The sequence below is a fragment of the Psammomys obesus genome, unplaced genomic scaffold (genome assembly GCF_907164565.1).
Source record: "Psammomys obesus unplaced genomic scaffold, mPsaObe1.curated_primary_1811, whole genome shotgun sequence".
NCBI classification, from domain to species: Eukaryota; Metazoa; Chordata; class Mammalia; order Rodentia; family Muridae; genus Psammomys; species Psammomys obesus.
This window is the reverse complement of record NW_026596131.1, coordinates 9,297,419-9,324,368: the sequence shown is the minus strand read 5'-3', so window position 1 is coordinate 9,324,368 and position 26,950 is coordinate 9,297,419. Positions and strand designations below refer to the sequence as shown.

The following is a 26,950-nucleotide window of genomic DNA, read 5'->3' as shown; positions in this document are numbered from 1 at the left end:
GCCAGAGGAAACAAACGCCGGCGCTGCCATGGGTCGCCAGTCCTGCCAAGGCGCCAAGCTCACAGAGGGGAGCGCACAGCCGCACCGGGCCCGCGCTCGGGGAACTGAGGACCGAGGTAGGCGATGGGCATTCGTTTGTGGCCGTGCAGCCGCGTGAGGCCTGGGTAGGCTCGAGACCCCCGGTGACGTGGAGAGGATAGAAGGACCCAAGAAAAGGGAGGACAAGGACTCGGGAGCAGGGCTCAAACCGGCTACCCCCCCCCCACCCTCTGCGACCAGAGTGGGTAGGCATGACTGGGGCCAGGGGCGTCTTGGGTTTCCGGGACCCAGAGCCACACACCGTGTCCCACAAAATCTTTCGCGGAGGAGGGGGTGACAACAGGGCTCAGCGTCGACAGGACTCCCCGATCTGGCTACGGGAGCCACTCGGGGTGGAGTGAATGGGCAGGTTTTAAAAGTCCACCCCCTCGCGCAGGAATGGGGTGTGTGTGTTGCGGTGGGCAGGCACACAACAACCGCGGCAGGCGCCCCGAGGGGGGCGTGTGCAACGCGGACCTTCTCCATGAATAACAACAGAGTTCTTCTGTACAGGCCGAGGGGTGTGCGCGCGCTCTCCCGCTCGTACACACGCTGCAGTAGGCGCCACCCGGTGTCGCCCGGCCCGGGAGAAAGGAGGTTAGGAGCCGTTTGGAAGGCAATGGCCTAAGGAACAAATACCCCCTCCCCTTCCTGCCCGCAGGAACCCTTCCCTCCCCCTCCCTCCCCCCCCCCCCCCCCGTCCCGCCCGCCTCCCTGGGAAGACTAGGAGGCCAAGGCCGCAAGAGGCGCAGGCTCGTGGCGGTGGGGTTGGGGCTGGGCCGAGCTGGGGCCCGTTTGAAACCTGGGACCAGGCTTTACTACGCTGGGGCCCTGCGTGCGTGCCCGGTGCGCTGTGAACACCGTGCTCGAGGCTTGTTCAGGGGCGAGTAGGTAGCAGCTGGTTAATGATTTAACCGCTGGCTTTGGGACGTTGAAACTGCGATCCTGGTCTCTAGCTCCTCCCCATTGCTGGAGCGCCCCCACCCGGAGGAACAAATCTGCCCTCCTGTGTCTGTGCTGTCGCCAGCTGGAACTGCCTCTGCCTTTTGGGGATCTCCTGGCTGCTGTGGGTCAGTGTTCCCGTCAGTGTGGAGGGGTGAGTGGCGGTTGAGCTTCCTGGGAGAAGAAGGTAGGACTTGCGTGAGTGTGTGCCTGGGAGGGGGAGGGGCGCTCCCTCTCTGTTAACTCAAACCAGGTTCCTTGTGTTTGCCCAATGAAATACTGCGGCCTGGGCCTCGGGAAGTTTTCTTTTCCTCCCAGGGAGAATGAAGAGGAGTAATACAATTCTTTCTCTTTTCTTCTTGGCTGGGAACGTCTACCCCCTACAACACTCTTACCTTTTGCAATCTGACCGGCTCCCACGTCCCTCCCTGGGCCCACAGCTCCCATTCTTTGCCCAGGTAGTTCAGCAATTGAATGAGTCCTAGTGGGTGTCTTTACTTTGAAACCCACGCTGGCAGGAGTGGTTAGCTACTTTTCATCCTTACCCCCAGCAGCCATCTGGACCAGAGATCTGGGGAGCGTAAACAATGAGAGAGGCCCCTGGCAGGGGGCCTCTGACGTGCAACTTTGCCCCGTCTGGGTTTCCAATGACGCCTGCAGCAGCTCCTCCCGCCCCTTTCTCAGGCCAGGCTGGAGGAGGGGGCCACCAGTGGGATGGAGTGGATTTTAAAGAACAAAGAGCAGGGCCCACATGGGGAGCTCAGCCACAGGTCTCCCCCAGAACTTTGGGGGATGTGGAGCAGAGCCAGGCCTCAGGGCAGCCCAAGGGCAGTTGGCAGTAATGGAGCATCAGCTAGAGTTCTGGTAGTTGCCCTCTGTGTTGGGTAGCTGGGACCGGGTTGAGAGTGGAGGTGCCATGTGCCAGCAGCTCTCGTCAGCTGCCTGTATGTGACTACTGATTAATGTGGTTTATCTCCTCTGAACAGGGACTTTGCCCCTCAGCTATTTCCGACTGTGGGGAACCTTGGTAGATAAGGAGGGGAGCTTCTCTGGGGTCCTGGTGATCCATCTTCAGAGGGACTTTGGGAGCTGGTTGCTAAAGTGAGCCTTCTCCCAAGTAGTGGTGATTTGGGGATGTCCCGGGCCCTCTGGTAACTTCTTAGGGTTCACAGGAGCCCTTGCTCATTTGGGGTACAACTGCTCATGCTCTGTATGCTCACACTGTTCCTTTGAGCATTTCTTCCATTTTCTGGGGTTTCTGTCTCTCCTTTTTAAGACCTCTTTTCCCCTTTCAGCTTGTTTCTCACACATGCTGGCTCTCTGGCTCTCTGTTCTTGTATGGATCCTATGTGTGCGCCCAACCGCCTTTTGGAACCAACAGTCCAGGCTTCTGGGCAGGAAGTCACAAGCAAAGGGAGGGTTTCTTCCATAAAGCAGTGGTCCCAGGGCTGTTCTGATGTTGACCTGTAAAGGAATCCTAGGCCCTCCTTGCAGAGCTTTTCCTGAAGGGCCTGGGTTGCCTGTCATTTCTCTGGCTGGGACGGGCTATGCCCAGCTGTAGCAGGCAAGGTGTTTGAAGGTGGTCTCTCCTTCACTCCCTCCTTTCCCTTTATCCCTGCCTCCCTCTTCCCTGGAGGTTTGGATGGAATCAGCAGAGGAGGGGTCTCTGCATCCAGCATCCTGGATAGCTAAGGAGTGGCCACTCCAGCTGTTCTGGTTGGGACATCCCACTGGCCTCAGCCCCCACAGACACTTAGGCGCTTGCCCCTGTTGAGGGAGGGAGGAGCTGGGTTGATGCCAGCGATAAGGCTGGGGATGGAGAGGGGTTGAGCAATCTCACCCTGGCAGTTGAGCGATGACCTGAGCTATGCTTAGATCTTCGGACCTAACTAAGGTCTAGAGGCTTTTCCTCAGCCTTGGGAAAAGGGCTCAAGGGCCCAAGGCCCCGAGCCAGGGCTCACTAGCAGTGGTAGTTTAGCAGAAGGGCCTGCTAAGGACTGACTGCTGACTCCAGCTAATACTTCTCAAGCACCTCTCTGGGCTTGGCCTGGGACAGTCATTGAGGGAGGGACGGGATAGTGTGGCTAAAGGAGCCCTGCCTAACTTGCCTGGTGGAGAAAGTTCAGCCATTAGCTTCCCACATTGCCACTCCTGATACTGGTGAAACCCCAGCCTCAAGTGGGCCTCCTGGAGCCTCGGGCTTCCTTCCAGCTGAGGAGCACTAGAGCTTTTCCCTGCGGCCCCAAGCACTGCTCGCTTGCTGCTCTGGCTCAGTGCCAGGGGACAGTGCTGGCACATAGAGCCTACCTTACCTGAGACTGATGCTCTCTACTCCCCCTTTTCAAGCTGAGGCAGGGTCCCCCTTTCTGGTCTGAGGTGAAACCAGTTTGGGGGTGTCATGTTGATAACACCCCTGCCCTTAATCCCAGGGCCAGGGCAAGAGACTCCTATATGTCTTCGTGACACCTGCTTGGGTCGTCACCCTCTGCCTTGATTGTCACGGTGGCAGAAAATGCCAGCTGAAGCTGTCTCAGCTCCGTGCCATCTGTAGCTTCTCCTTTCGCCTGTCTCCATTCAGTAGCTGAACTGAGTCTGGAGACCCCAGTTTTAGATCTTCCTAGGTGTGACAAGGAAGCCAGGTCTGATGTCAGCTTTTCCCATCCCACCACTTCCTCTTGGCTCTGCAAGCACTGCCCCCCAACCCCTACCACCATTCTGTCATAATTCTCTCCTTCAGAATGTTGCCCAGGCCCTGAAGCATCAGACTCGGGACCCTCTGCTCTCTTCCCTTTCTGTCTGTGGAGACTGAGGTGTGATCAAATGGTGTGTGTGGGGGGGGGGGGGGCGTGGAAGGAACAGAGAGGCCAGTAGTGCCCTGTGTGGAGGTCTCCTAGGAGAATCTGGGAGGTGCCAAGGAGCAGGCTGCTCTCTACCGGGGTCTCTTTTGAGGTTCTGTGCATTGATGTGGCACCCTGGAGCTTATTGGGCTAGGTGTGCCCAGGTAAGCCCAGGGCTGACGGTGGATCCTGATTGAACTCACATTGTCACTGAGCGTGCTGGGCATGTTCCCCATACCTCCGTAGATGTGGGGTACTTACTGGCTGAGAGAGCGCCTCTCGAAGTGTTGTGTTGAGTACTTAAGGTGTTTAGATTGTTCCACCTTCACCTTAATGAAGGTGGCTTTGAAAGCCGTGGGGAAGCTGAGGCACAAGTAGCAAACTCAGTGTGGTGAGCCGGATTAGGATGTGGGCACTCTGGCTCTTTGATCCCCTTTGTCCCGTGTTCCAGCAGAGGCAGGATGGATGATCTGTAGTCCTGCTTTGGGGGGTTTCTCCAGAGACCCCAGAGTGCCCTTGTATTTTCCACTCAGCTTCTTAGGAGAAGTGGAGAAGCAAAGTGAAACTACGCCAGGCCTGGCAGGTGGATCTGGTTTCAAGAGCAGCTGCTTCCTTCTTCCTTCTGAGAGGAGACCCGGAGCACGAGCCCTGCTGACTACCAGCAGGGCCACTTCCAGACCCAGGTAGCTTGTCCCACTCCGGGTAGATCAGCTTCCCATCAGTCACACTCTCCCCTCGATGGTGGGGGCTTGTGCTGGGCAGCAGACTCCTGGAAGCCCACGTTTCCAGGAAGGGCCCTGTAAACAAGTGAAGCTGCCGGATTTCTTAGGTCACTAGTTCTTCGTCTTGGCTCCTTGGTCAATTGTCATTTCCGGTCTCTCCAAGACCCTGGCTCCTTTCCCTTCCCTTGTGGGCAGTTCTTATTCCCAGGCTGTGGGTGAGGGAAGCCTTTTCCTTCACGGCCCCCTGCTAGTTTCCTTCCCCTGCTTCGAGGCAGAGGGTTCTGGAATGAGGATAGAGATGGATCCTGGTCTGAGATTGAGGTAATTCTCAGCTCACAGGAGTCCTCAGAAAGAAGCATCGCCCTGTCTGCTTCCTAGGATTAATCAGCTTCCTCTGGAATGGTAGAAAATGGGGTATCCAGACTGGGGAGATTTTAAACTTTATTTATTTTTATGTATGTGTATGAGTGTTAACCTGAATGTATGACTGTTCTCCGTGTGTGTGAACTGCCTGCCATGGGGGCTACATGATCTCCCTTGGAACCGGAGTTCAAGACAGTTGTAGGCCTCTCTCTGTGTGTATGTATGTGTATGTGTGTGCGCGTGTGGGTATCTGTGGGGGGGGGGGTGTGTATGTGGGTTGTGCATGTGCACACGTGCGCATAAAACCAAATTCTGGTCCTCTGCAAGAGCTACAAATACTTTTAACTGCTGAGCCATCTCTGTAGCTCCTGAGATATTTTAAAATAATTATTTTACACACACACACAGCGTGAAATGGGTGGGCATGACAAAGTGTGGAGGCCAGAAGATGCCTTTGTGCACTCACTTTGTTCTCTGCTTCTGCCGTGTGGATTCTGGAGCCTGAACTCAGGCCACCAAGCTTGGTGACAGGTGGCCTTTAGTGTTTTGAGCCATCTTGTTGGGCTTGGGGAAATGTTTAAGAAGAAAGTTGTCCGTGAGGCTGTGGGCTTCCTATGGGTGTTCTCTGGCACCTATAGCCCTCGTTGCTTCTTCAAGGCTTGGATCCCAAGCATGGGTACGAGTCCCCCACCACTACACCAGAGTGGATATGGTTTACCGAGAGTTCCAGGTCAGGCTTCTCTAGAGTCTTCTCTCAGCTTTCTCATCTCCAGGCTGGGAGGGAACTGTGATGCTGTGCCGTGATATTTGATGTTGTTGGCGAGAGGACCCAAGATAAAAACCCCCAGATGCTCAGCACGAGGACCTTAAGCAATTTAATGAGAACACGGCATCCAGGCTGGAGTGTCTCCTCTACCTCATAATTCTTGTGACCTGTGGCCTGGGGAGAGGACTGCCTGGTGCAGGGTCTGGCTCTCCCTGATGTTAGGGAGCATCTCATATCCAGATGTCAGCTGATTCAGGACCAATTTTGAGAGCATCATTCCAGCCCACTCCTGACTCCAAAAGCTGCAGTCCCTCTTTTCTGCGTCTGGGCTGATCATCCAGCCAGGCTTTGTTTCCCCACTTCTCAGCCTGGCTTGGGTATTGGAATTGTTTTTTTTTTTTTTTTTTTTAAAGATGTATTTATACAGTAGTCTGCCTGCATTTGTGCCTGTAGGCAAGAAGAGGGCACCAGATCTCGTTTTAGATGACTCTGAGCCACCATGTGGTTGCTGGGAATTGAACTTTGAACTTTTGGAAGAGAAGCCAACCTCTGAGAAGCTCTTAACCTCTGCGCCATCTCTCCAGCTCCCTATCTCTCTAGCCCCCAGAGTTGTATATTCTTATACAAGTTAAGGAATAAAAATTTGAGCGGGGTGGGGTGGCACACACCCATAATGCCAGTACCCCAGCATTGGTGGAGACAGAAATATCTCTGTGATGCAGAATGTCTGTGAATCCACTGGAGAAGGTGACAGTTAATGGCAGCAGCTGTAGAGCAGGGCTGCTAAGAGGAGCACAATGCTGGGAGCTGCAGGCCGCTCAGCAATAGAACACAAATTTAGCATGTGTGAATCCCCGGCTCTTGTGCCCACTTCTGGGTACCACTCCCACTTCCCCAGTAAAGGATGATAAGGCCAGTCGTACACATAACTTTAACTTTTCTATTGGCCTTTTTCCCCCTCCAAACAAGATTTCTCTGTGTAGCTCTGGCTGTCCTGGAGGTCTCTCTGTAGACCAGGCTGGCCTTGAACTCACAGAGATTGCCTGCCTCTGCTGGGGTTAAAGGCGTGCACCACCACCCCCCAGCTCATAATTTCAACTGTTTTTAGTAGCCACGTTTTAAAAAATTTCTTTAACGTGATTTTTAAATTAACCTGGTACACCTAAAATATTGCTGTTAAAAGTTTTCAGTGGAGGGACTGGGGAAATGGCTCAGCAGTGAAGAATGCTTGTAGCTTTTTCAGATGGCCTCAGGTTCATTGCTAGTGCCCACATCAGGAACCTTACAAATACCTGTAACTCTAGATACACACAAACACACATTTAATCCAGAACTTAGGATGCAAAGGCAGGCTGATTGTGGTGAGTTCAAGGCCAGCCTGGTCTACATAGTGTGCTCCAGACCAACTATTCGTATAGAGAAAGGCCTCATCTCAAATAAGCATGTAAATACATTTACAAAAATTACCTAGGGTGTATTTTATGTTGTTCTTTGAGATACAAAAGCTTCAGAATCCCTTGTGTCTTTCATACTAACAGCGTACTGCAGTCTGGATGCCAGAGTTTATAAGTATTTGATCAGTGTTCTGATTTCATAAAACTTAGTCACACAGATTGACACACTCAGGTTTTCCCATCACTCTGAAGTTTTCCTGTAAAGAAACCAAGCATCTAATTTAAAATTTAAAATAATTTGAATTAGATATTTAAATAATGTTTCCTGAGTCACACTAGACACAACGGAAGTACTTGGTGGCCCCTCCTGGCTGGTGGCTGCCATATTGGGAAACTAGGTTTAGAATGTCAGCGAGGGCGCACAAACCATCATGCTTTATGTCTGCTGTAGTGTCCTGTGTGGTAGTTGCAATTGTTGCCGTGGGGACAAGATTTTTCTCTCTCCTCCCCTCTCGCTTTTGAGGTAGACTCTTGTTTTGTAGCCCAAGCTGGCTGGACTCCAGCCTTCCAAGTGCTGGGGTGACCAGTGTACAAGGCCCAGCCCTTCCTTATTCTGAGCCACAGATGGAAGGGTAAATAGATCAGAGGAGCCAAGATGATTTTAGGGGGAGAAATAGTTGAAGTCAGGCTCTTATTGTTGGGTACTCAAAACCTGTTCTGCGTGGCGAGACTCCGGATCTGCAGAAAGGAGAACAAGGAAGAGAAAAGATCCTGTGGATGGCGGCTGTAGCGGCACAGGATCCGGGAGGCATCTTTGGTTACTTTCCACCCATTTTACAACAAAACTGGTTTTCTAAGAGTTCAGGAAAATTACTGCTCTTTGTTGCTATTGTTTTCTCCTAGTTTTGTTGCTTTCATGTCTGTGAGTGTTTTGCCTACACATACAGGCTGTGTGCACCGGGTGTCATGTGCGCAGTGCCCGAGGTAGCCCAAAGAAGGCATCAGAGCCTCCTGGAACGGGGATTTCAGACGGCTGTGAGCTGTGGTGTGGGTGCTGGGAACTGAACCCGGTTCTCTGCAAGAGCAGCCGGTGCTCTTAACTGCTGAGCCATCTCTCCAGCCCTTTTTCTGCTGGTTTTAGTTTTTTTGCTTATTTGGGCTTTCTGTTTTGTTTGTTTGTTTGTTTTGTTTTGTTTTTTGTTGGGTTTTTTTTAGGGGAGTGTCTCAAAATAAAGTAACTTTTTGGCCCTGGCTGGCCTGGAACTCACCACGCAGAGCCAAGCTGTGATCCACCACCACACTGGGATTAATAAACAAAAACAACAGACTAAACAGAAAACAACAGATAATATCCTGCTCTGTAGCTCAGGCTGGCCTAGAACTCACTGTGTGGTTGTCCTGCCTCAACCCTCCTGCATAAACCTCCCTGGTGCTAAGACTGCTGGTTCGAACCCCAGAACCTAGCTAACTTCTTGCTTCTGTTTTTATTTTACTGTTGTTTATGTTATCATGCTATGTTTATATTTTATGTAATACTGTTTATTATTTGTATATTTGTTACCGGGGATCAAAACCTACGGCCTTGCACATGCTAGGTGAGTGTTCTACCACGGGGCTGTAACCCCAACTCCGTGTTGAATGAGGCTGTTGACTGCATTGCCTCAGTTTACCTTGAATTTACTACACAAATGAGGCTATCCTTGAACTGGAGGTCCTGCCTCAGACTGAGTAGCTGGGATCATAGGTCAGTGGCTCCAGGTGCTTGATGGCTACTGGTCTTTGCACTCCCTTTCAGTGACTCAGTGGTCGAGGTCACAGACATCTGCAGTTTGTTTGGGGGTTTTGTTTTGTTTTCCTGTGAGCAGTTGGCACCGCGTTTTCCCATACTTTTAGCTCCCCCTCCCTGCACCCTGCGCCAAATTTGGGGAGTAGAAGCCTTTGATTGGTGAGATGAAAGCCAGAAGACACAAAGCAGCTTGGATCACATACAAATGAGGCACTTGGCAAAACGTGAATCACCATAATGTAAACAGGCATATGCTAAGTTTGCCAAAATATTTGCAGAATATGACTAGGATTTGAAGATATCAGGCAAGTCCATTGGAAAACAGGAAGCCCCTCTTGCCAATAGAGGAATGGGCAAAAAGCCTCAGTGGGTGGTTTCCAAGAGCGGGCATGGGTGGCAGTAATACTCTTCTTGTTTGTTTGTTTTTCAAGACCGAGGTTCTCTGTCCTGGACAGCCTTGGCTGTCCTGGACTCACTTTGTAGACCAGGCTGGCCTCAAACTCAGAGATCCACTTGCCTCTGCTTCCCGAGTGCTGGGATTACAGGCATGCGTCACCGTGCCCAGTGGCAGTAATACATTTTTAAAAACTCTCATATTTAGTAATCAAAGAAATGCAGGCTACAAGTTTGGAAGGAGAGGCTATGTTTATATTTTAAAGTTTCAGTTCAGTGAAAGCCTGGTTTGTATACCTTCCGTTGGAGGCAGAGGCAGGAGGATAGCTGAAAAATTGAGGCCAGCTGCATCTGAATAGCAAGTTCCAGGCCAGTCAGGGATACATAGCAAGACCCTGTCTCAGAGAGAACAGAGAAGCTGGCACATGTCTTTAATCCAATTCCAGGACAGCCACAGCTACATAGAGAAACTGCCTTTAAGAAAAGGGAGTGGAGAGTGAAACAGACACACAGACACAGGGAAAGCAGGCGGGTACCTAATGTTGGACACTGTCACCCTGTGTTGCTGGGACTGGATGGAACATGGGAGAACATCCTAAAACTGGAATGACAGTAAGAAACAGAAGTGATTTTTTTTTTTCCTCACCAGTCTTACAGAAATAATTACAAGCTGGCAGTTTTAGGGAAAAATAGAAGTTATAGACTCTCAACCAAAGAATAAAACATTTGTGAAAGACTGGCTGGGCGGAAACTTAGGGTGTTAGGATTGCATTTGAAGTGGCGTGGAATTGACTAGCACATGAGCGCGTTCAGTCTCAGAAGGAACAATGGCTGGCTTTATTCCCCATCTGTAGTGCAAAGGACTGCCTGTGTAACGAGGGGGAAATATCTGTACTGCCTCCTCCCTCATTCCCTCCCTCCCTTCCTCATCTCCTCCCTGCCCCTTTCCAAGTCCACTAGTAGGGAGGTCTCCTCCCCTTCCATCTGACCCTAGCTTATCAGGTATCTTCAGGACTGGCTGCCATGTCCTCCTCTGTGACCTAGCAAGACTTTTTTTTTAATAATTGGATCATTTGGAATGGGAAGACCCACCTGAGATTTGCGTTATTTGAGGTGGAACGTCACATCCCAATTTGGAATACACCTTCTGGTGGCAGTCCAAATAAAAAGACATGGAAGAAGGAAGCTTTTACTTTTTGTCTGCACATCCTCACATGTGCTGGCGAATTGTCTGTCCTGTGGCTAAGGCATTCCTTTGCTGGTACTAGAACATCATTCTTCAGGATTCCAACAGAGACTAAAGACCAGTATGTCTCTAGTACTCCAGGACCAGAATGGACTGTCGAGACATCAAGTTACATGGGTTGAACAACTAGCAGATTTTTTTTTTTTTTTTTTTGGCCTTTCCATCAGGAGACATCCATTGTAGAAAAGTATGTGAGCTTTAAAATCAAGGTTTTGTTATATTTGTTTTAAGTGTGTGTGAATGAATACGTGCATGTGCGTAGTGCAGGGTCCCATGGAGTTGAGAGACACTGGCTCCCCTGGAGCTGGAGTTACAGGAAGGGGTGACCTGCTGCTGCGGTTGCTGTAAATTGAACTCAGGTCCTCTAAAGAGCAATTACGTGCTCTTAACCATCCTTCTAGCCCTTCTACTTTACCTTTTGACACAGCGTCTCTCACTGAACCTGGACCTCACCCATTTGACACCGGGAACTTTCTTGCCTCCCTGGCCCTGGGATTACAGGCATGTGCCACTCTGCCAGGCTCTTTATTTCTCTAGGTGCTAGCAAATCCAAACTCGGGACCTCATGCTTGCATGGCGAGCACTTTGCTGATTGAGCCACCTTCCCAGCCTCCGGTATTGGAGTATTTAGTATCTCAGCAGCCATATGAAGCCAGTGGCCACCGTACTGGATATCAGGTGTGGAATATTTAATAACCTGAGGCTGAAGAGATAGCCAGGGCTGTTAAGAGCACTTGCTTTTGCGGAGGAATCAAGTTCAGTTCCGATTACCCTCATCAGGTGGCTTGCAACTGCCTGTAACTTCAGTGTCTGTGTACAAACAGACACATGCATATAAATGAATAAATGTAAATGTTTTTTGTTTGTTTTTTTTTGAGACAGGGTTTTTCTGTGTAGGCCTGGCTATCCTAGAACCCACTTTGTAGACCAGGCTAGCTTTAAACTCAGAGATCTGCCTGTGTCTGCCTCCCTGAGTGCCAGGATTAAAAAAGGCATGTGCTACCACCACCTGGATAATTAAAACACACACACACACACACACACACACACACACACACACCTCCCATAGAAAATGACAGAAAATGGAAATAGTGAGGACGCTCTGGTATGGAGGACTGCTCTTTTCCTTGCTGGGTTTGCTCTGTGGTCTCTGCCCTGGCTGACTTACTGCTGCCCATCTCCAGTGTCCTTCCGCCCCACCCTACCCCACCTGAAAACAGGTTGTCGGATGCAGCTGCGGAAAGCACAGAGTGATGTCTGGGTTCTCAGTCACTTTCCCTTCCAGGAAGGAGCCATCAGAGAAGGGATGTTTATCTTTTGGAAGTAGGATGTGCCCTGGCTTGTCTTGGACAGTGTTGGCCTGGCTTGGCTGGCCTCTGGGAAAAGTGGAGAAAATGCCTTAATTTGAGCTCTCTTGGGTCAGAATTCTGATCTTCCTCCGTGGGATCTGGACCCGTCCAGGCTCAACACTGGTTGGGGGGGGGCACTTCCTTGAGAAAGCTTTGAAGCTAGGCTCTGTGCTGCCCCCATTCCTAAGTACCCAGGGGACAACCTGTCTTGGAGTTCTGTCAGCTCCTTTCCGATGCCTTCTCTAGTAGGACTTTGGGAGGCATCAAGTTCAGCCATCCCTAGGGACAAAACTCTAGTCAGGGAGTTGGTAACATGGATTCTGGTCCCAATCATGTTAAGGGTAAATAGATCATCTCCTCCAAGCATATGTGCACCAAGGTCAGTCAGAGACGGGCTCTGGTCGGTCCCGAAGCTATGAGAGGGCGTGCGGAAATTTAACCTGCCCAAACCTCAAATCCTTCCTGTAAAATAGGGGTGGTGATGACACCTTCCTGCATGGTTGCTTTGAGGTGCAGAAATGTACATGTCTATTCTCCTAGCTCCATGCTAGACACACAGAAGGTAGCCAGCAAAGGGGAATAGTTGACAGCCATAATTTTTCTTCGTGTGATCGGTTGAAGGGAGCATCTTGAATGACCCCTGCTCTTTCCTGTTTTCTCTCTTGGCTCACAGTATTGGGGTGGCTGAGCTGGAGCTGTAGGAGGAGCAAAACCAGGCTTTTACCTGCCTGGAGTGCCTTTGACAGGATCCCACTGTCCTGTGGGTGGCTGACCTCCAGCCCAGAGCTCCAGTGATGCTGGCTGGAGGCCAGTCTCTGTTGGGTGCACGTGGTTGTTTCCAGTCACCTGCTTGGCCTGGAAGAAGGCTTGAGCATCAGGAAGCAGCTGCTGGGGAGTGAGTTCTCTTTCTGGGAGTGGGAGGTATTGGGGAAACAGGTGATCAGTTGGTACAGATCTGGGAATAAGTCTATTTATTCGGGAATAGAGCATATGGAGCTGTAGTTACAGATTTATATCATTTTTATGTGTATAGGTGTTTTGCTTGCGTGTGTGTAAGTGCACTCGATGCCTGTGGAGCCCAGAAGAGAGCATCAGATCTCTTGGGACTGGAATTATAGATGTGAACAGCCATACGGGTGCTGGGAATCGAACCCAGGTCCTCAGTGCTTAGAACCTGCTGAGCCCCCGTCTCCAGCACTCAGATCTTTAGATTGCCCACTCTTGCCTCCCAGACAGCATAAGATGTGGATCTTGGGGGTGACCTGGGAGAGGGAGGGAAGGACAGATGTCGGTGGGAGAGAACCTGGGGGTACGCAGAGCAGCACTAGCCTGGTTGAGATCTTATTCTTGCAGATGCCGAGCCCTGACAACTGGAGGGTTTTCAGCTGGTTTGAAATTAAAGTCTTTTCCTTAAGCCTTTGATGCTTTGGGATTTATTGTTATTATTATTAAAAGCAGCTTTACCACATTAAAGGGAACGTTCGGGAAGGAGAAGCTGGGGAAATAGTTCAGTTGGTAAAGTAGAAGGACAAGGACTTGAGATTGGTCCCTAGAAGCCATGTTAAAGGAGGGAGGGAAGGGCACCTGCCACCAAGCCTAACGGGCTGTTGTACCCCTCGGTCATGCATGGTGGAAGGAGAAAACTGACCCTTTTAAGCTGTCCCCCTACTAGTGTAGCACACACACATACACAAACATACATGCACGTATATGTATCTTGGCATGGCAGTGCTTCCTTCTGATCCCAGTAGAGAGACGGGAATCGCTGAAGCTCAGTAGTCGGCCTCGCCTGCCTAGGATCTTCTAAAGTCTAAAGGCAAGTGTGGGGTGAGGGAGGTGGGGTGGCAGAGCCTGAAGAATGGGCTCCATATGTATGCGTACATACCCACACACACATTCGCACACCCATCAGCATACACCAGGGACTTTTTTTTTTTTTTTTTTTTTGAGCTAGGATCTCACTGTGTAGACCAGGCTGGCCTCAAACTCAGAGCCACCTACCTCTGCCTCCCAAGTGCTGGAATGAAAGGTGGCACCACTGGGTGTGGCCTTAGCCAGCCCTCCCAGCCTTGAGCCCAACCTCACATCCCAGGTTCCCTCTGTCCTGTCAGTCCTTTCCAGTGAGTGTGTATCCTGTTTAGTTGAAACAGCTGTGGGGGGATGGATGTGTGTCCCCTTTTTCCATGTGCCACTGTCTGCTGTTTGGGGAACTGTTCCATGTGGCTGCATGGCCTCTGGACAAACACTCCTCCCCACCCCACCCAGCATGCTTCCTCATTTTCTCAGCCCGCCCCTTACTATAAAGCGTCTGGTTCTTTCCCAGCTTGTGCTGTTGTGAATAAAACTTTGATGATGAATATCCATGCATTCGGGACTTTTTCCTCCTCTGACAGGTCCACGGGCTGTTTCAAGATGTGGAGGTGGCAGAATGACTCTGTAGCCCAGGCAGGTCTTGAACTGGCCATCCTCCTGCCTCAGCTCCTCAGCTTTCCCACAGTTGTGGGGTGTCCCTTGGCTACCCTGTCCCAAGGTCATTAGGATGTGAGTAGTTCTAGGGATCAGGGTGCTGTGACTCTCCTTGCCTAGTGGAACTATGTCCCTACCCCAGCCCCACCCTCACCCCTCACTCTCCCAACCTCCTTTTATGCCTCTTGCATTGGGCAAGATGATGGAAGAGACAGGAAGGTCTGACCTTGCTCCTGGCAGTGACCCAGTTTCAGCTGTTACTTGGGAAAATCTTCAGATTGGCAGAGGATATCTGGGCTCTAGTACCACCTGGGTCCCCCACAAACTCAACGGCCTTTGGCAAGTCACCTCTCCTTATCTCTCATATCCTCTCCTTCACACAGCCTCATCCAGGCCACTGGGTTGAATCATCTCTGTGACCCCAGGGAGCTACATTTCAGCACCCACTCCTACCCCAGGGCACAGTCCGCTGGTGTGTGGGAAGGACATACATACCAGAACCTTCACAGCTGTCCTTTTGGTGTCTACAATGGATTGGTTCCAAGTTTCCCTAGGATACCGAAATCCACAGATGTCAAGTCCCTTACATAAGACAGGAATATCTGTGTGTAATTTGAACCTGTCTCCCGGAGCCTGCACATTATGTCTTGAATCTTTCCCACTACCAAACATGACAACGGATGCTATGTATGTCATTGTTTAGCGAATAAAGATGGGGTTGCCATTGTACAGGTGCAGCATTTGTGTGTGTAATGGTAGGGAATGTGCTCACCCGGGCATGTGTGTGGAGGCTAGAAGTTGACAGCGAGATGCCCTCCTACGTGGTTTCTCCACCTTTAAAAAAACAACGTAATTTCATTTATTATTAGTCTATTGGTCTGTACGTGTGTCTGTGTATGATGGTTGCTTAGGTGGAGGAGGGCGAGCACATGTCATAGTGTTTATCAGTCAGAAGACAACTTTGTGGGGATTGGGTTTGGGTTGCCAGGATGTGCTGCACACACCTTTACCACTCAGCCAGCTTTTCAGTCCTCCACTTTTCAGGCTGGCTGATAGGGATCCCCCAGGATTTGCCCATCTCTGCCTCATGTGTCCACTAGGGACCAGACTCAGACCCTCAGTGCCCAGTGATGCCTCACCTTCCACAGTTCTTGCCCCAGCCAGTTCCTCAGAACCTTTTCTTTTGCCTGAATCTACAGACTGGAACTCTATTGATGGCCACCTATTGATTTTTCTTTTCTTTTTCTGTTTGTTTGAGACAGGGTTCCTAACTGGGTAGCCTTGGCTGCCCTGGACTCTAGTTGTAGATCAGGCTGGCCTCAAACTCACAGAGATCTGCCTGCTGCTGCCTCCCTGAATGCTAGGATTACTTATGTTCTTCCCCTCCTCCCCCTCCAAAAAAAAAAAAAAAAAAAAAAAAAAGCCTAACTTTTTTTTCCTTCTTTTTATTCATTTTACATCCTTGTTGTAGCCCCATCCCTCCTCCCCTCCCAGAACCACACTCTCTTCTCCCCCTGATATTATTTCCTTAAAAGACTAAAACCTATTGATGATTGCATGATTGGCAGTTTGCACATGACCTGTAAGAACCCTGTGCAGAGCAAAGCACAGGGTAGTACACGCCTTTCATCATAGTGGGCAGGAGGCAGAGGCAGGCAGGCAGATCTGAGTTAGCGGCCAGCCTGCTCTGCAGAGCCAGTTTTCAAGAACAGCCAGAACGTCCGAGTGAGACCCTATCTTAAAACAGAAAACAAGAATTGTGTGAGCATGTGTACACATAAAGGACGCCCTAGGTGGGTGTACCTCGCACTTTTGTTATTGCCTCACTGTTTTAGCAGATGGACCTGGAAAGGGAATTAAACCATGGCTCCAACCTGTGGTCATGGCCCCGTCCCTTAATATGGCTGTCTCTTAGAACTTGATTCCTTACCCCTCCCCCCCCCCCAGGTTTTTGTCATGGGTGGGAAGTGAGGGGTCATGGTATTATTCGTTCATGGTTCTGTCTCTGGCTTTTTTGTTTTAGAGTCTTGCTGTTCAGGCCATATTGTATCTATCCTAAACCAGTACGCCCGAGCTCCTTGTAGAAACTGCAGATTTTCTCATAACAATGAATGTTAAAAAGTGCCGTAGCTGCTCCCAGCCCCCCACTTCTTCTTCCTAAACTAGGCTAGTGAGTGGTCCAGAAAATTCCAAACCTTTCTCCGCTGACATAAGTCAGAGCCGGTAGTGTCTCTGGGAGGGATGTGGCCTGAGACAGGCTTGTTTTCCTGCCTTCTGGTGTAAAGGACATTTAGACAGTTCATCTTTGGACAAAGGTAAGTTCTGCCTCAGGGCAGGTACAGCCTTGGCCCTGTGGGACGAGCTGTGACTCAGTTCTGGGAAAGGGTGCTGGAACCCCCGGGAAGGCTGCCCTTCGATCAGCCATTGGGGACATCGGCAACTCCTGTTGGCTCTAAGACACTCCCATTGTGTGTGTCCCCTTGTGTCCCCAGCCACACTCATTGCCTCCTCCATGCCCTAAACTCCAGAAAAAGTGTCCTGACAGAGTTTGTTTCCCCTCCCCCATGGCTTCCAGGTAAACCACCAGGAACTTCCTAAGGTCTTTGGTTTATATTCCACACCAACTACAAAAGTCACCTGGCTCGTCCTCTGACCACGTCGTTTTTTTTTTTTTGTTCTATCCCTCAAATACCACAAGCTCATTCCCAGCCCCGGGTCCCTGCACATGCCGTACAGTTTCTGCCAACTCAGGTTTGACATGGCCTCCTGGATGATCAGGGGTTCACAGTACCCCTTCCCCAGAGGGCCCTCATCCAGTATCCCCACTTCCACACTTGCTCTCATCACCCGGTACCCTTTTCACACCGCAGTCCCCCACCCCCAACTCGCCATCAGAGTGTGCCTTGAAAATGATAATGTGCTGTTTTCACTGATTTGTTTTCTGGGCCTAGACATTCCTCGGTATTCCTAGGTGATTGGTTCTTGACACAGCAAGAGCTGCCTGTGTTCTCAGAGTCTGGGCTGTGTGTGAAGTGAGTGGCGGGGCTTGTTGACAGTAACAGGGGAACGTGCTGCTGCCCTCCAAGGTTCTAGAGGGTTAGGGGGAGTTGCGAGCTGCTGGCCTGTTTCCCTTGTCCACCCAGGAAAGTGGGATGTGGCCTCCAGGGCGGGATGTCCCCCTCAGATAACCAAATCCCAGATGTTTGTCCCAGAGCCCATTGTCTAAAATTGTTTGCTTTTTTGTTTGTTTGTTTGTTTTATGGTTTTTTGTTGTTATTTTGGGTTTTGTTGTTTTTTGAGGCAGAGTTTCTCTGTATAGCTCTGGCTGTCCTGGAACTCCCTCTGCAGACCAGGCTGACCTCAAAGTGCCTCCCAAGTGCTGGGATTAAAGATGTGCACCACCACCGCCCGGCTCCATTGTCTAAAATTTGTGGTTTGCAAGTAACCTGTGCATAACTTTCTGTGTCCTTCAAGTGGGCTCTGGGCTCCTTGTACACACAACAGGTGAACGGTTGGTAGACAGCGGTGCTGTTTGCTTACAAAAGTCATAAGGGAGATATCTGCGTGTTTGGTGCAGATGTAGATTTTCAAACTGTGGTTGGCTGAATCTTTGGGTACAGAAGGAACCCTTGCTGGCTATATGTAAATATTGTGGGGGGTCTTCAGTAACACAGTAAGTGACTGACTGAATGAATGGATGGTAAATGAAGCCTCTTATAGCCAGTGAGCTATAAAGTTACCATGTGCCTAGTGCCCTCTTCCATCCGGCTACATCGCCTAGAGCCAGTCTCAGATGGAGAACTGGGGAAGGACTGACAGAAGGCGTGGCTGCCCTTGGCAGGGGCAGGGGTAGAGGAAGCATGTGTTACTTTGTGTACTGACTGGGGTGAGCCTCCGGTCAGCTGCAGGGTGAGAGGCCTGCCTGGCTGTCTTGTCTCAGGAAAGCGTAGCTCTGGCTCCTGCCTAGGGCTGGGATGTCAGGGACAGGTCACTGCCAGGGCATTTAGAGTGGGATGCCTCGCATCCTGCCGTTTGTCAGTCTGCTGGCCGGTCTGGGAGGGTATTGCTCAGAGTTCATCCATCCAGGGAGGGTGGTGACACAGCAAGAGCTGCCTGTGTTCTCAGAGTCTGGGCTGTGTGTGAAGTGAGTGGCGGGGCTTGTTGACAGTAACAGGGGAACGTGCTGCTGCCCTCCAAGGTTCTAGAGGGTTAGGGGGAGTTGCGAGCTGCTGGCCTGTTTCCCTTGTCCACCCAGGAAAGTGGGATGTGGCCTCCAGGGCGGGATGTCCGCCTGGCCTCATGAGGCAGCCTGTTTTAGCCACTTCCCCAGAGCTGAGTCATGGTGTTTAGCAACACTCCTCCCAAAGCCACACCCCTGTGCTCCCGTCCTTGTCCTTTTCAGCAGTGCGCTGGAGGCCCCCAATGTCAGCCCCTGGCAGGCCCAGCTTCCCTTCCTGACCATCTCCGCAGTCCCAAACCTTGTCCTTTAGAAGCTTGAGTGACTCACCATTGCTTGTCGCCTTGAAGCCAGCAACTTCAAACACCTTACTGGCTGAGTTTTCATTGACCCTAAAGCCTGTTGCATGCTCTGTGTCTTAGGTGCTCGAACTGTGAGATCCTAGAGGATGAGGCCTCATCTTATCCAGACTCCAGGGTGGCAGGAGACCTAAGGCCTCTCTTACTAGATATTGAAAATAGTTTCTCACAAGCCGTACAGCCTGTACGCACTCTCAGGAGTAGATCTCACAGGAAGTAGATCTGTTATTGTTTTTCGGGAGGCAGAGAGGGGGTACTGGGTGTGGCCTAGGATGGCATGTATGAATGTGGAGTGCCACACTGATTTTTACTGTGTCCCTCCTATCCCCCTTTTAATAGCTCTACTGAGAAAGTAGTGCTAAGGAAGGGGACCACTAACGGAAGGAATGGTGGATTTCCCGTCCCTCTGTTACGGTCTGGATACTTGGTCCCTCTGGGTGGCTTTGGGGGCGACTCTGGAGACTCCTGGGCTTTGAGCCTCTGGTTCCCCTTCCTTTTCTTTCTGATGAGCACTTCAGATGGGAAGCCACAGTATGGTCAAGCTTCCGGGATTGTAAGGGGGATTCCTGGACCTACAGTAAAGTCTTTTCACACATCTGTATGATCTTGGGTGCCCTTTGACCTCTACCTTGCTCCTGCATGCCTGATTCCTATTTTCATATGATTTCAACATTTCTCAGTTTGTCTCCCACGGAATGTAGGGAATGAGTACCCTGACCATTTGGGATACCATAAAGTGGGGGTGGGGAGATGGGTGCTGCTGGTATCTAACAGCAGAGACCAGGGCTGTTGTGAATGTCCTACCCACTCAGCCAGCACCACCCCTAATTAGACAGACTGGCCCCTAGCAGCCTCAGGCCACGCTAGAATAATGCAATTGTTTTTAGATGGCAGACACCTCCCTTCCTTCTCTGGACCTCCTGGGCAAGTGGTAGGGAGGGCACTCCATTGGTTTTGGACAGTGAACAGAGTACCCAGAATCAGGAGACAGCCTCAGCAGGTGCCCGCCCTGGGCTGGCATTGCTCACTGGGGTGTGAACCCCGCTGAGGCTGAGTCACCTCCTCAGTGACCCTGCTTTCTCATCCTTAAGAAGGAAGAGCCTGGGTGTCCCTCCCAGCGCTGTGTGAATCTAGCACTCTGGGTGAGAAGCTCTGAACCTGTCTTACCCTGCTGATCACCTGGCAGCAGGGAAACCAGAGGGGTTGCCAGGACCACATTGTAAGGGCAGAGACCATGCCTCCCATTTTTTTCCTCCTCTTTTTTCTTTTTCTTTCTTTCTAACTAGGGGTGGGGAGCTGGAGAGATGGCTTAGTGGTTAAGAGCACTGGCTGTTCTTCTAGAAGTCCCCCGTTTGGTGTCCAGTCCCTACATGGCTCACAGCTGTAACTCCAGTTGCAGGGGATACAACGCCCTCTTCTGGCCTCCACAGACACTGCATGCATATAGAACAAAGACATATACATACATACATGCAGGGGAAACGCCACACAATTAAAATAATTGCTTGACACACAGCACAGCACAGTCGGTGTGTGGAGGTTAAAGGACTGATTCCCACCTAACTTCCCGCCTTGTTTGGGACAGGGTCTCTGGTTAACCCTGTGTAGGCCAGGCTGTCGTCTCTGGATTTTGTCTCTCTTCCTACCTCTCTGTAGGTATGCTAAAATGCAGGTAAGTCTAGCTTTCCAAGGGCTCTGAGGATCTGACTTGAGTGGCGAGCATTTCACCCACCAAGCCAGCTCCCCAACCTTTTTTTTTTTTTTTTTTTTAGGCTAAAGAGCGTTTTCCTCAAAACTTGGCTCAGGGTTCTCCCTGACTCCAAGCTGGTCCAGGCCATCTGTGTAGTGGGTCTGCCCCTTGTGCTCTCCTGGGTGTTTGCTCTGAGACCAGCAGTGTCCATGCTTGGGGTGGTGAGGGGTGCCTCACTCTTACTGGTGGGGGTGTTATCAGACTGGATGGTAGCCGTTTGACATGGAATTATAGAATGTAGGGGAAGAGTCAGAGGACATAGAGAGGTCAAACCAGGAGCCCAGGGCTGACCTGAAGGCAGATGGGGAAAGAGACTGAGGGACTGGGATTGAGGGAGGCTGGCCACACTTTAAAAGAGTGTTTGGAGTTGAGCTGTGTAACACCTGGTGCTGGTCAGGATTTAGAACTGAGACCTGTCAGAACCCTTTGGAGCCCACGCCTGGCAGGAAGGTTAGCATCCAGCTGGCAGGGACAGGATGGTGTAACAGGTGCCTGCCCAGAGATGTGAGAAGTGGCTGGCCTGGAGGCTTTCCCGAGAGCAGCATTGTCCCCCTGAGGATGTTGGTGGCACCGGATGGTGGGGTGTTGGAAGACAACACCTTGTCTCAAGCCCAAGAGTGGGGTGAGAGAGCAAGGGAAGGGTGGGTGGCTGGCAGGGACATCAAAGAAGGAAGCAGGGATGGTCCTGGGAAGTTTGCAGGGAAGGAATTGTCACTTGTCAGGTTTTTTGTTTTGTTTTTTAATGTGTGTGTGTGTGTGGGGGGTGTTTGTTTAGCCAAGAAACCAAGAATGAGAGAAATGGGGCCAGGCAGGAAGACCAGCTAAGCGACTGTCAGGGACAGGTGGTTCGGGGCGGCTTAGAATGTGGCAATGGAAGCAATCCAAGCCTACCAGACTTCAGTGTCTGAGCTCTGCAGTGGGACAGGTAGCCCTGGGTAAGACCTAGCTATGTAGCTGTCAGGAGGAGACAGATACCCGGGGACCCAACTCCTTCCTGCCCAGCTCTGCTAGGGAGAGCGAGGGCCTCAATTGGGGTCTTAACCCTGAACTTTAGCTTGGCCCTGAGATCACCCTGCACTGTGTTCTGGGTTTCTAGTCACCTGGCACCCTGCACATCCCAAGAGAAAGTCTTCTAGAGTCCTGTCTCCCTCCAGCCTAATGATAAGCCAGGAGGGAGATGGAGCCCGTTACACAGAGCTTAGGGCCTCCCAGTGATGTCACGGCAGGAGTGTTCATGGATGTGACACCCCCATGAGGGCTGGAAAGTCAGGGAGCTGGTTCTGTGGGGTTTTGCATCCCTACCCCAATTCTGATTCAGAAAGAGAGCCAGACCAGCCAGCTGCCCAAATGTAGAAGTGGCGGTCAGCATTTGGGCCTGGCCGGGCCATTCTGTTCTTTCTGACTCAGGCTGAGGTGTCCACCAACACTGCAGGAATTCAGGTTAGACAACAGGAAGTTCTTGGAGCTGGCCTGCAGACCAGCTGTCTGGAACCTGCTTGTTTCAGTGCCTTTTTGACCGTAACTGCCCTTTAAGGCAGTTTGTTCAAATAGCGGTCCTGCTTAGGAAGGGATAGGGGTGGGATCTGGGGGGATAATTTCCCTCTTCGGTTTCAGAGAAAGTATGTCTCTGGTACCAAACTCTAGCTTAATTAAATATTGTTCCATGTTAAGAAATGGGTGTAAAGAAATGGCAAAGTTAGGAATTCACTGCCAGTAATTTTGATGGGAAAGCAGGTAAATGATGGTCCTTTGGTGGGTGGATGTCATATATTAACCTTTTGATTAACCCTTTGCCTCTCCTCTCCTTGCAGCCCTCTGATTGCCCTGTCTACCGGTTACACTTGCTGGACTTGAGATCCAACCCCACGCCTGCTTCCCACCTTGGGAGTTTCCAGCTCCCCTTCCAGCCAGCACGATGCCCATCCTCAAGCAGCTGGTGTCCAGTTCTGTGCACTCGAAGCGCCGCTCCCGTGTGGACCTCACAGCGGAGATGATCAGTGCCCCGCTGGGTGACTTCCGCCACACCATGCATGTGGGCCGGGCTGGGGATGCCTTCGGGGACACCTCCTTCCTCACTAGCAAGGCCGGTGAGGCTGACGGTGAGTCCCTGGATGAGCAGGCCTCCTCCTCCTCTTCCAAACGCAGCCTCCTGTCCAGGAAATTCCGAGGCAGTAAGCGGTCACAGTCTGTGACCAGAGGGGACCGCGAGCAGAGAGACATGCTGGGCTCCCTGCGGGACTCAGCGCTGTTTGTCAAGAATGCCATGTCCCTGCCTCAGCTCAATGAGAAGGAAGCCACTGAGAAGGGCTCCAACAAGCTACCCAAGAGCCTGTCATCCAGCCCTGTGAAGAAGGTAGATGCTGGAAATGGTGGCCCAGAGACAGGCTCAGGGGAGGTGGGTCCCCATCGGAATGGGGCCACAGGCCCCCACTCCCCTGACCCACTCCTTGACGAGCAGGCCTTTGGCGACCTGACGGATCTACCCATTGTGCCCAAAGCCAGCTACGGGCTGAAACATGCTGAGTCCATCATGTCCTTCCACATCGACCTGGGGCCCTCCATGCTGGGTGACGTCCTCAGCATCATGGACAAGGACGAGTGGGACCCAGAAGAGGAAGAGGGTGGCGGTTACCGCGACAGAGAAGGGCCCAGCAGCATGGTCCAGGCTCCCGCCTTGCTGGAGGTAGCTCCTTCTCTGGGAAGACAGGAGAGCAAGGCCAGCTCAGACCAGACCTCCATGCTGCCCCACCACACTCTGGAGGATGACGGGTGGGCGGCGGCAGCCCCCAGCCCCAGCTCAGCACGCAGCATGAGCAGCCACACCACAAGGGACAGCAGTTCCCTGTCCAGCTGCACCTCAGGTGTCCTGGAGGAGCGCAGCCCAGCTTTCCGAGGCCCAGACAGGGCTGGGCCTGCTGCCCCAAGGCAGCCAGACAAGGAATTCTCCTTCATGGATGAGGAGGAAGAAGATGAGATCCGAGTTTGAGACAGGACAGAAAATTGAAAGTAGCTTCCACAGCTCTGGGCTGCATCTTTTCCCTGCTGCTGCCTTCACTCTGACCTTTTGATCTTAATGTGTAGGTGCAGCTAAGAACCTCATATTTGAGTAGACCCTGGACCTCGGGACTGGGGTGCCAGGGAGGTAGCATGGGTACTGGCAGCCTGACCTGTCTTCCCCACTGCAGCAGCCTGGACCAGAACTGTATTCCAACAGGAATCCATCCTCCTCTCTCTGGCCCCTTGCTTCCAGCCTGGCCTCAGATGGATGCCATATGTTAGCTTGAGTTCCTGCAGCAATGGCAGGGAAGCCAGGTGTAGCCGTCTCTCCAAGGTCACAGACACTTGGCTCCCCTTTTTCGCCTGGTGTCTGGTGCCTACCAGGGAGGTGTATGGAGCTGGAGGCAGGGGTGACCACATGTCTGGGCTTCTCCTCCACCCCTGGCTCCTCACTGGAAGCCTGGTGCTCTTTGGAGTTCATCTGGAGCAGGAGACAGCCTCAACCAATACACTAAATGCAGTCTTTCCCAGGGGCCAGGGCAGGATGGGGAACACCTTCCCCTCCCCTCCCTGCTCCCAGCTTCTTGGGTTCTCAAGAAAGGGGCCCTTCTTCAGTGACACTAGGAACAGGAAAGGAGCCAGCGCTGCCCCAGGGTGTGTTCGTTTGTTGTCATGTTTAAACCCGAATAGAGCAATGTCAAAACCCCCTACCAGGAGAGTAGAATCCTGTTAGCAGGCTGTCTTGGTGGCACAGTAACTGTCAGAGTCTGGGTACACAGTCCCTGCCCAGGTTGAACTGTGGGGGGCAGCTGCCACCAGTGTTTGTCCCTGAACCCCACCTCCATAGCTGTTAGCAGCTGAATGAGGACTCTGTAGGAAAGCTCTGAAAAATGATCCTTAAAGAATACCTTATTCCCCAGAGTATGAACTGTGTTTTGACTGGGCTGTGTCTCCCCACCCCCACCCTGGGGGTTGGGAGTGGGCAGGGTCTCCTTCCATTCTCAGCCTTTCCCAACTGTAGAGGCCAGGACTAGGGTCGGCTATGGGCCAGACTTAGCAAAAAAACATGAAACAATGAGACGATTTTCAATTTGAATTCCAGGTAAATGAAAGTGGGTTTTTGTTTGTTTGTTTTTGGCTTTTTGAGAGACAGTCTCACTCTGTAGCCCAAGCTGGCCTCAAAGTCATACACAGCAAACCTCCCTTCCCCCAGAGCTGGGGTTACAATTGTTCACCACTCCTGGCTGTTTGTTTTTCTGAAATCTGTTTTGCTCAGCTCCTGTAACTCTACCCAGAACATGAGTAGAAGAAGGGGCCTGAGCCCCGGGGGTTGGTAGCTCATTACTTTTCTGTGCTGGGAACAGGCTGACCCACCTCGTGGTCTAGCATAGCCAGTGGGAATCTGGGGAGAGAGCAAGCTAAATTACAACCTGGAGTCTGGCCAGATGAGGTGATGGTAGCCTGCCATGGACTGCTCTGCTTCCAGAGTCCTCCCAGATCCTGACCCTGAAACACTCACTGGCTCCTGACTGGTGCTCCTACCTTGGTAGGCATTGACAGAGCCGCAGAACTGTGCCTCTGGCCAGCAGCGCACCCCACCCCACCCCCTCCTAAATTTACCTGGTCACTTCTAGACTCTTAAACTTTGTATTTTTTCCATGACATTGATAAAGCAGTAAGAAAACATTAAAATTTCCTCCTAGCACTCTCAGTGTTCGTCTCTTCTTCCTGGGCTCTTATTTCAGGGTCGGGGTGCAGGAGGAGGGGCTGTGACTAGCTAGTGTCTCAGTTCTGGCAAAAGCAGGAGCTTGAAGCAGCCAGGTCACATCCAATCCACAGTCAAAAAGAGGGCAGTGAATGCTCATGCTCCCCTCACTTTCTCTCCTCTTTAGCCCAGCCAAAGGAGTGGTCCCACCCATAGTGGATGGGTTCTCCTACCTCAAGTAACACACAAACCCAGAGGCCCCTTTCCCAGGTGATTTTAGGTGTCATCAAGTAGACTGTTGAGACGATTCATTATAGTCAACCAGGGCCTCCTGGCCCCGTGAGACTCAGGGCAGCTTCTCTTAACCCACTTGAGGCCACCTCACCTTTAGGCCTTGGGAAGGGCCAAAGCTTCTTGTGCCTCTGCCTGAGCAGACCCTGCAAGGCTCTGGGACTCTGCTGTCCCCACTGCTGTTTATCAATTCAGGACCCCCTGGTCGCTGAGCCTTTCTGTAAAGTGGAAGTGTTGCTGCTCTTTCAGGGTAGGGTTGGGAGAATGGACTTCCAGATTGTTTGCTGTGGGCTCAGCCTCAGATAAATACGATCTCTATATTCCAGTAGATAAAGCAACACTCAGGGCCACCAAGGCCACCCCAAAGATGCATGCTGATGTAGCAATGGGATGGGAGATCCTTGATTGACAACTCTGCTCCTTTCACCACCTCCCCTGGGTTCATCTCTGGAAACGAGGTCAGGGTGCGACTGCCCTGGGTGTGGGAAGCAGGTGACCCTTCCACCCACAGTCCTGGCTGGAATCTCAGACCCCGCCTTCCTCACACCCACATCTCCACAGCCTGGGATGGCTCCAAGAAGGGAAAGCATGGCCAGGGCAGGGCCCCCTGCTTGTTCTCTGGACATTTAAGGAATTCTTGAGCTGCAGATGCTGAATTCAGCTCTGTAGATGCCGAATCCTTACATCATCTACAGAGAAATTTGGGCTTCCTCTTCCTCTTCTCCCTGGGAAGCAATTAAAGGCATAATTAGAGTGTCACCCATGTCTCTCTGTCCCCAGACAGGCTCATTAAAGCTAGTGAGAGACCTGTTTAATGAGAAGTTAAGAGAAGGGGGGGCAGTGAACCTGAGGGGAAAAGAGCCAGGCTGGGAGCCCCCTGAGAATATTAGGGTGTCTCTGGCCTGTAGCCTGTCTTCAGGGACTGAGGTAAGAAGGACCAGTTGGAGTGATGGAACAAGAGATACCCTGCCCACCCAGATACAGTCTGAGAGTGAAGGTCCTCTGCCCACCCCAGCTTGGCCTAGGGTTTTGGGGAATCTAGGAGAAGCCAGTAGCCTTGGCAGTCTCTGTTTTGAACATGATGGGAGCCTTCACACCAGGGCTTTCAGGGACTTAGGTTATGACTGGGACCCCCCAGACCCAGGAGATAGAGGGTCTCTGTCTGCTCTCTCTGCCTTCTAACTCATGGTGTTCAGGCTCTTTGCAGTGATGACTCACTGAACAGGTATGTTACCCAAGGCACAGCATCCCTTGAGTGTGGATTATGGTTGGGGGAAGGCCCTCCTTTGACCAACCCACCTTGAATTGTACTTGGCAAACCTAAGGGTC

The 26,950-nt window shown here is 51.6% G+C and overlaps 1 protein-coding gene across 4 annotated transcripts; it reads left to right on the top strand.

Annotated features, from left to right (window-relative positions):
• On the top strand, positions 1-25,330 carry Cdc42ep4 (CDC42 effector protein 4). Of its 4 annotated transcripts, none has more exons than XM_055592575.1 (2): positions 1-116; positions 22,440-25,330. In XM_055592575.1, the coding sequence occupies exon 2, from the start codon at positions 22,544-22,546 to the stop codon at positions 23,612-23,614; it is 1,071 nt and encodes a 356-aa protein (XP_055448550.1). In that variant the 5' UTR covers positions 1-116; positions 22,440-22,543; the 3' UTR covers positions 23,615-25,330. The 4 variants fall into 4 exon arrangements, with proteins under 4 accessions (XP_055448550.1, XP_055448552.1, XP_055448549.1 ...); XM_055592577.1 differs by lacking the exon at positions 1-116 and adding an exon at positions 977-1,148; XM_055592574.1 differs by lacking the exon at positions 1-116 and adding an exon at positions 977-1,207.
• Positions 25,331-26,950: the final 1,620 nt, after the last annotated feature.

Coding starts and splice junctions, on each gene's coding strand:
- Cdc42ep4 (XM_055592575.1), top strand. CDS start 22,544: ATGCCCATCCTCAAGCAGCTGGTGTCCAGTTCTGTGCACTCGAAGCGC.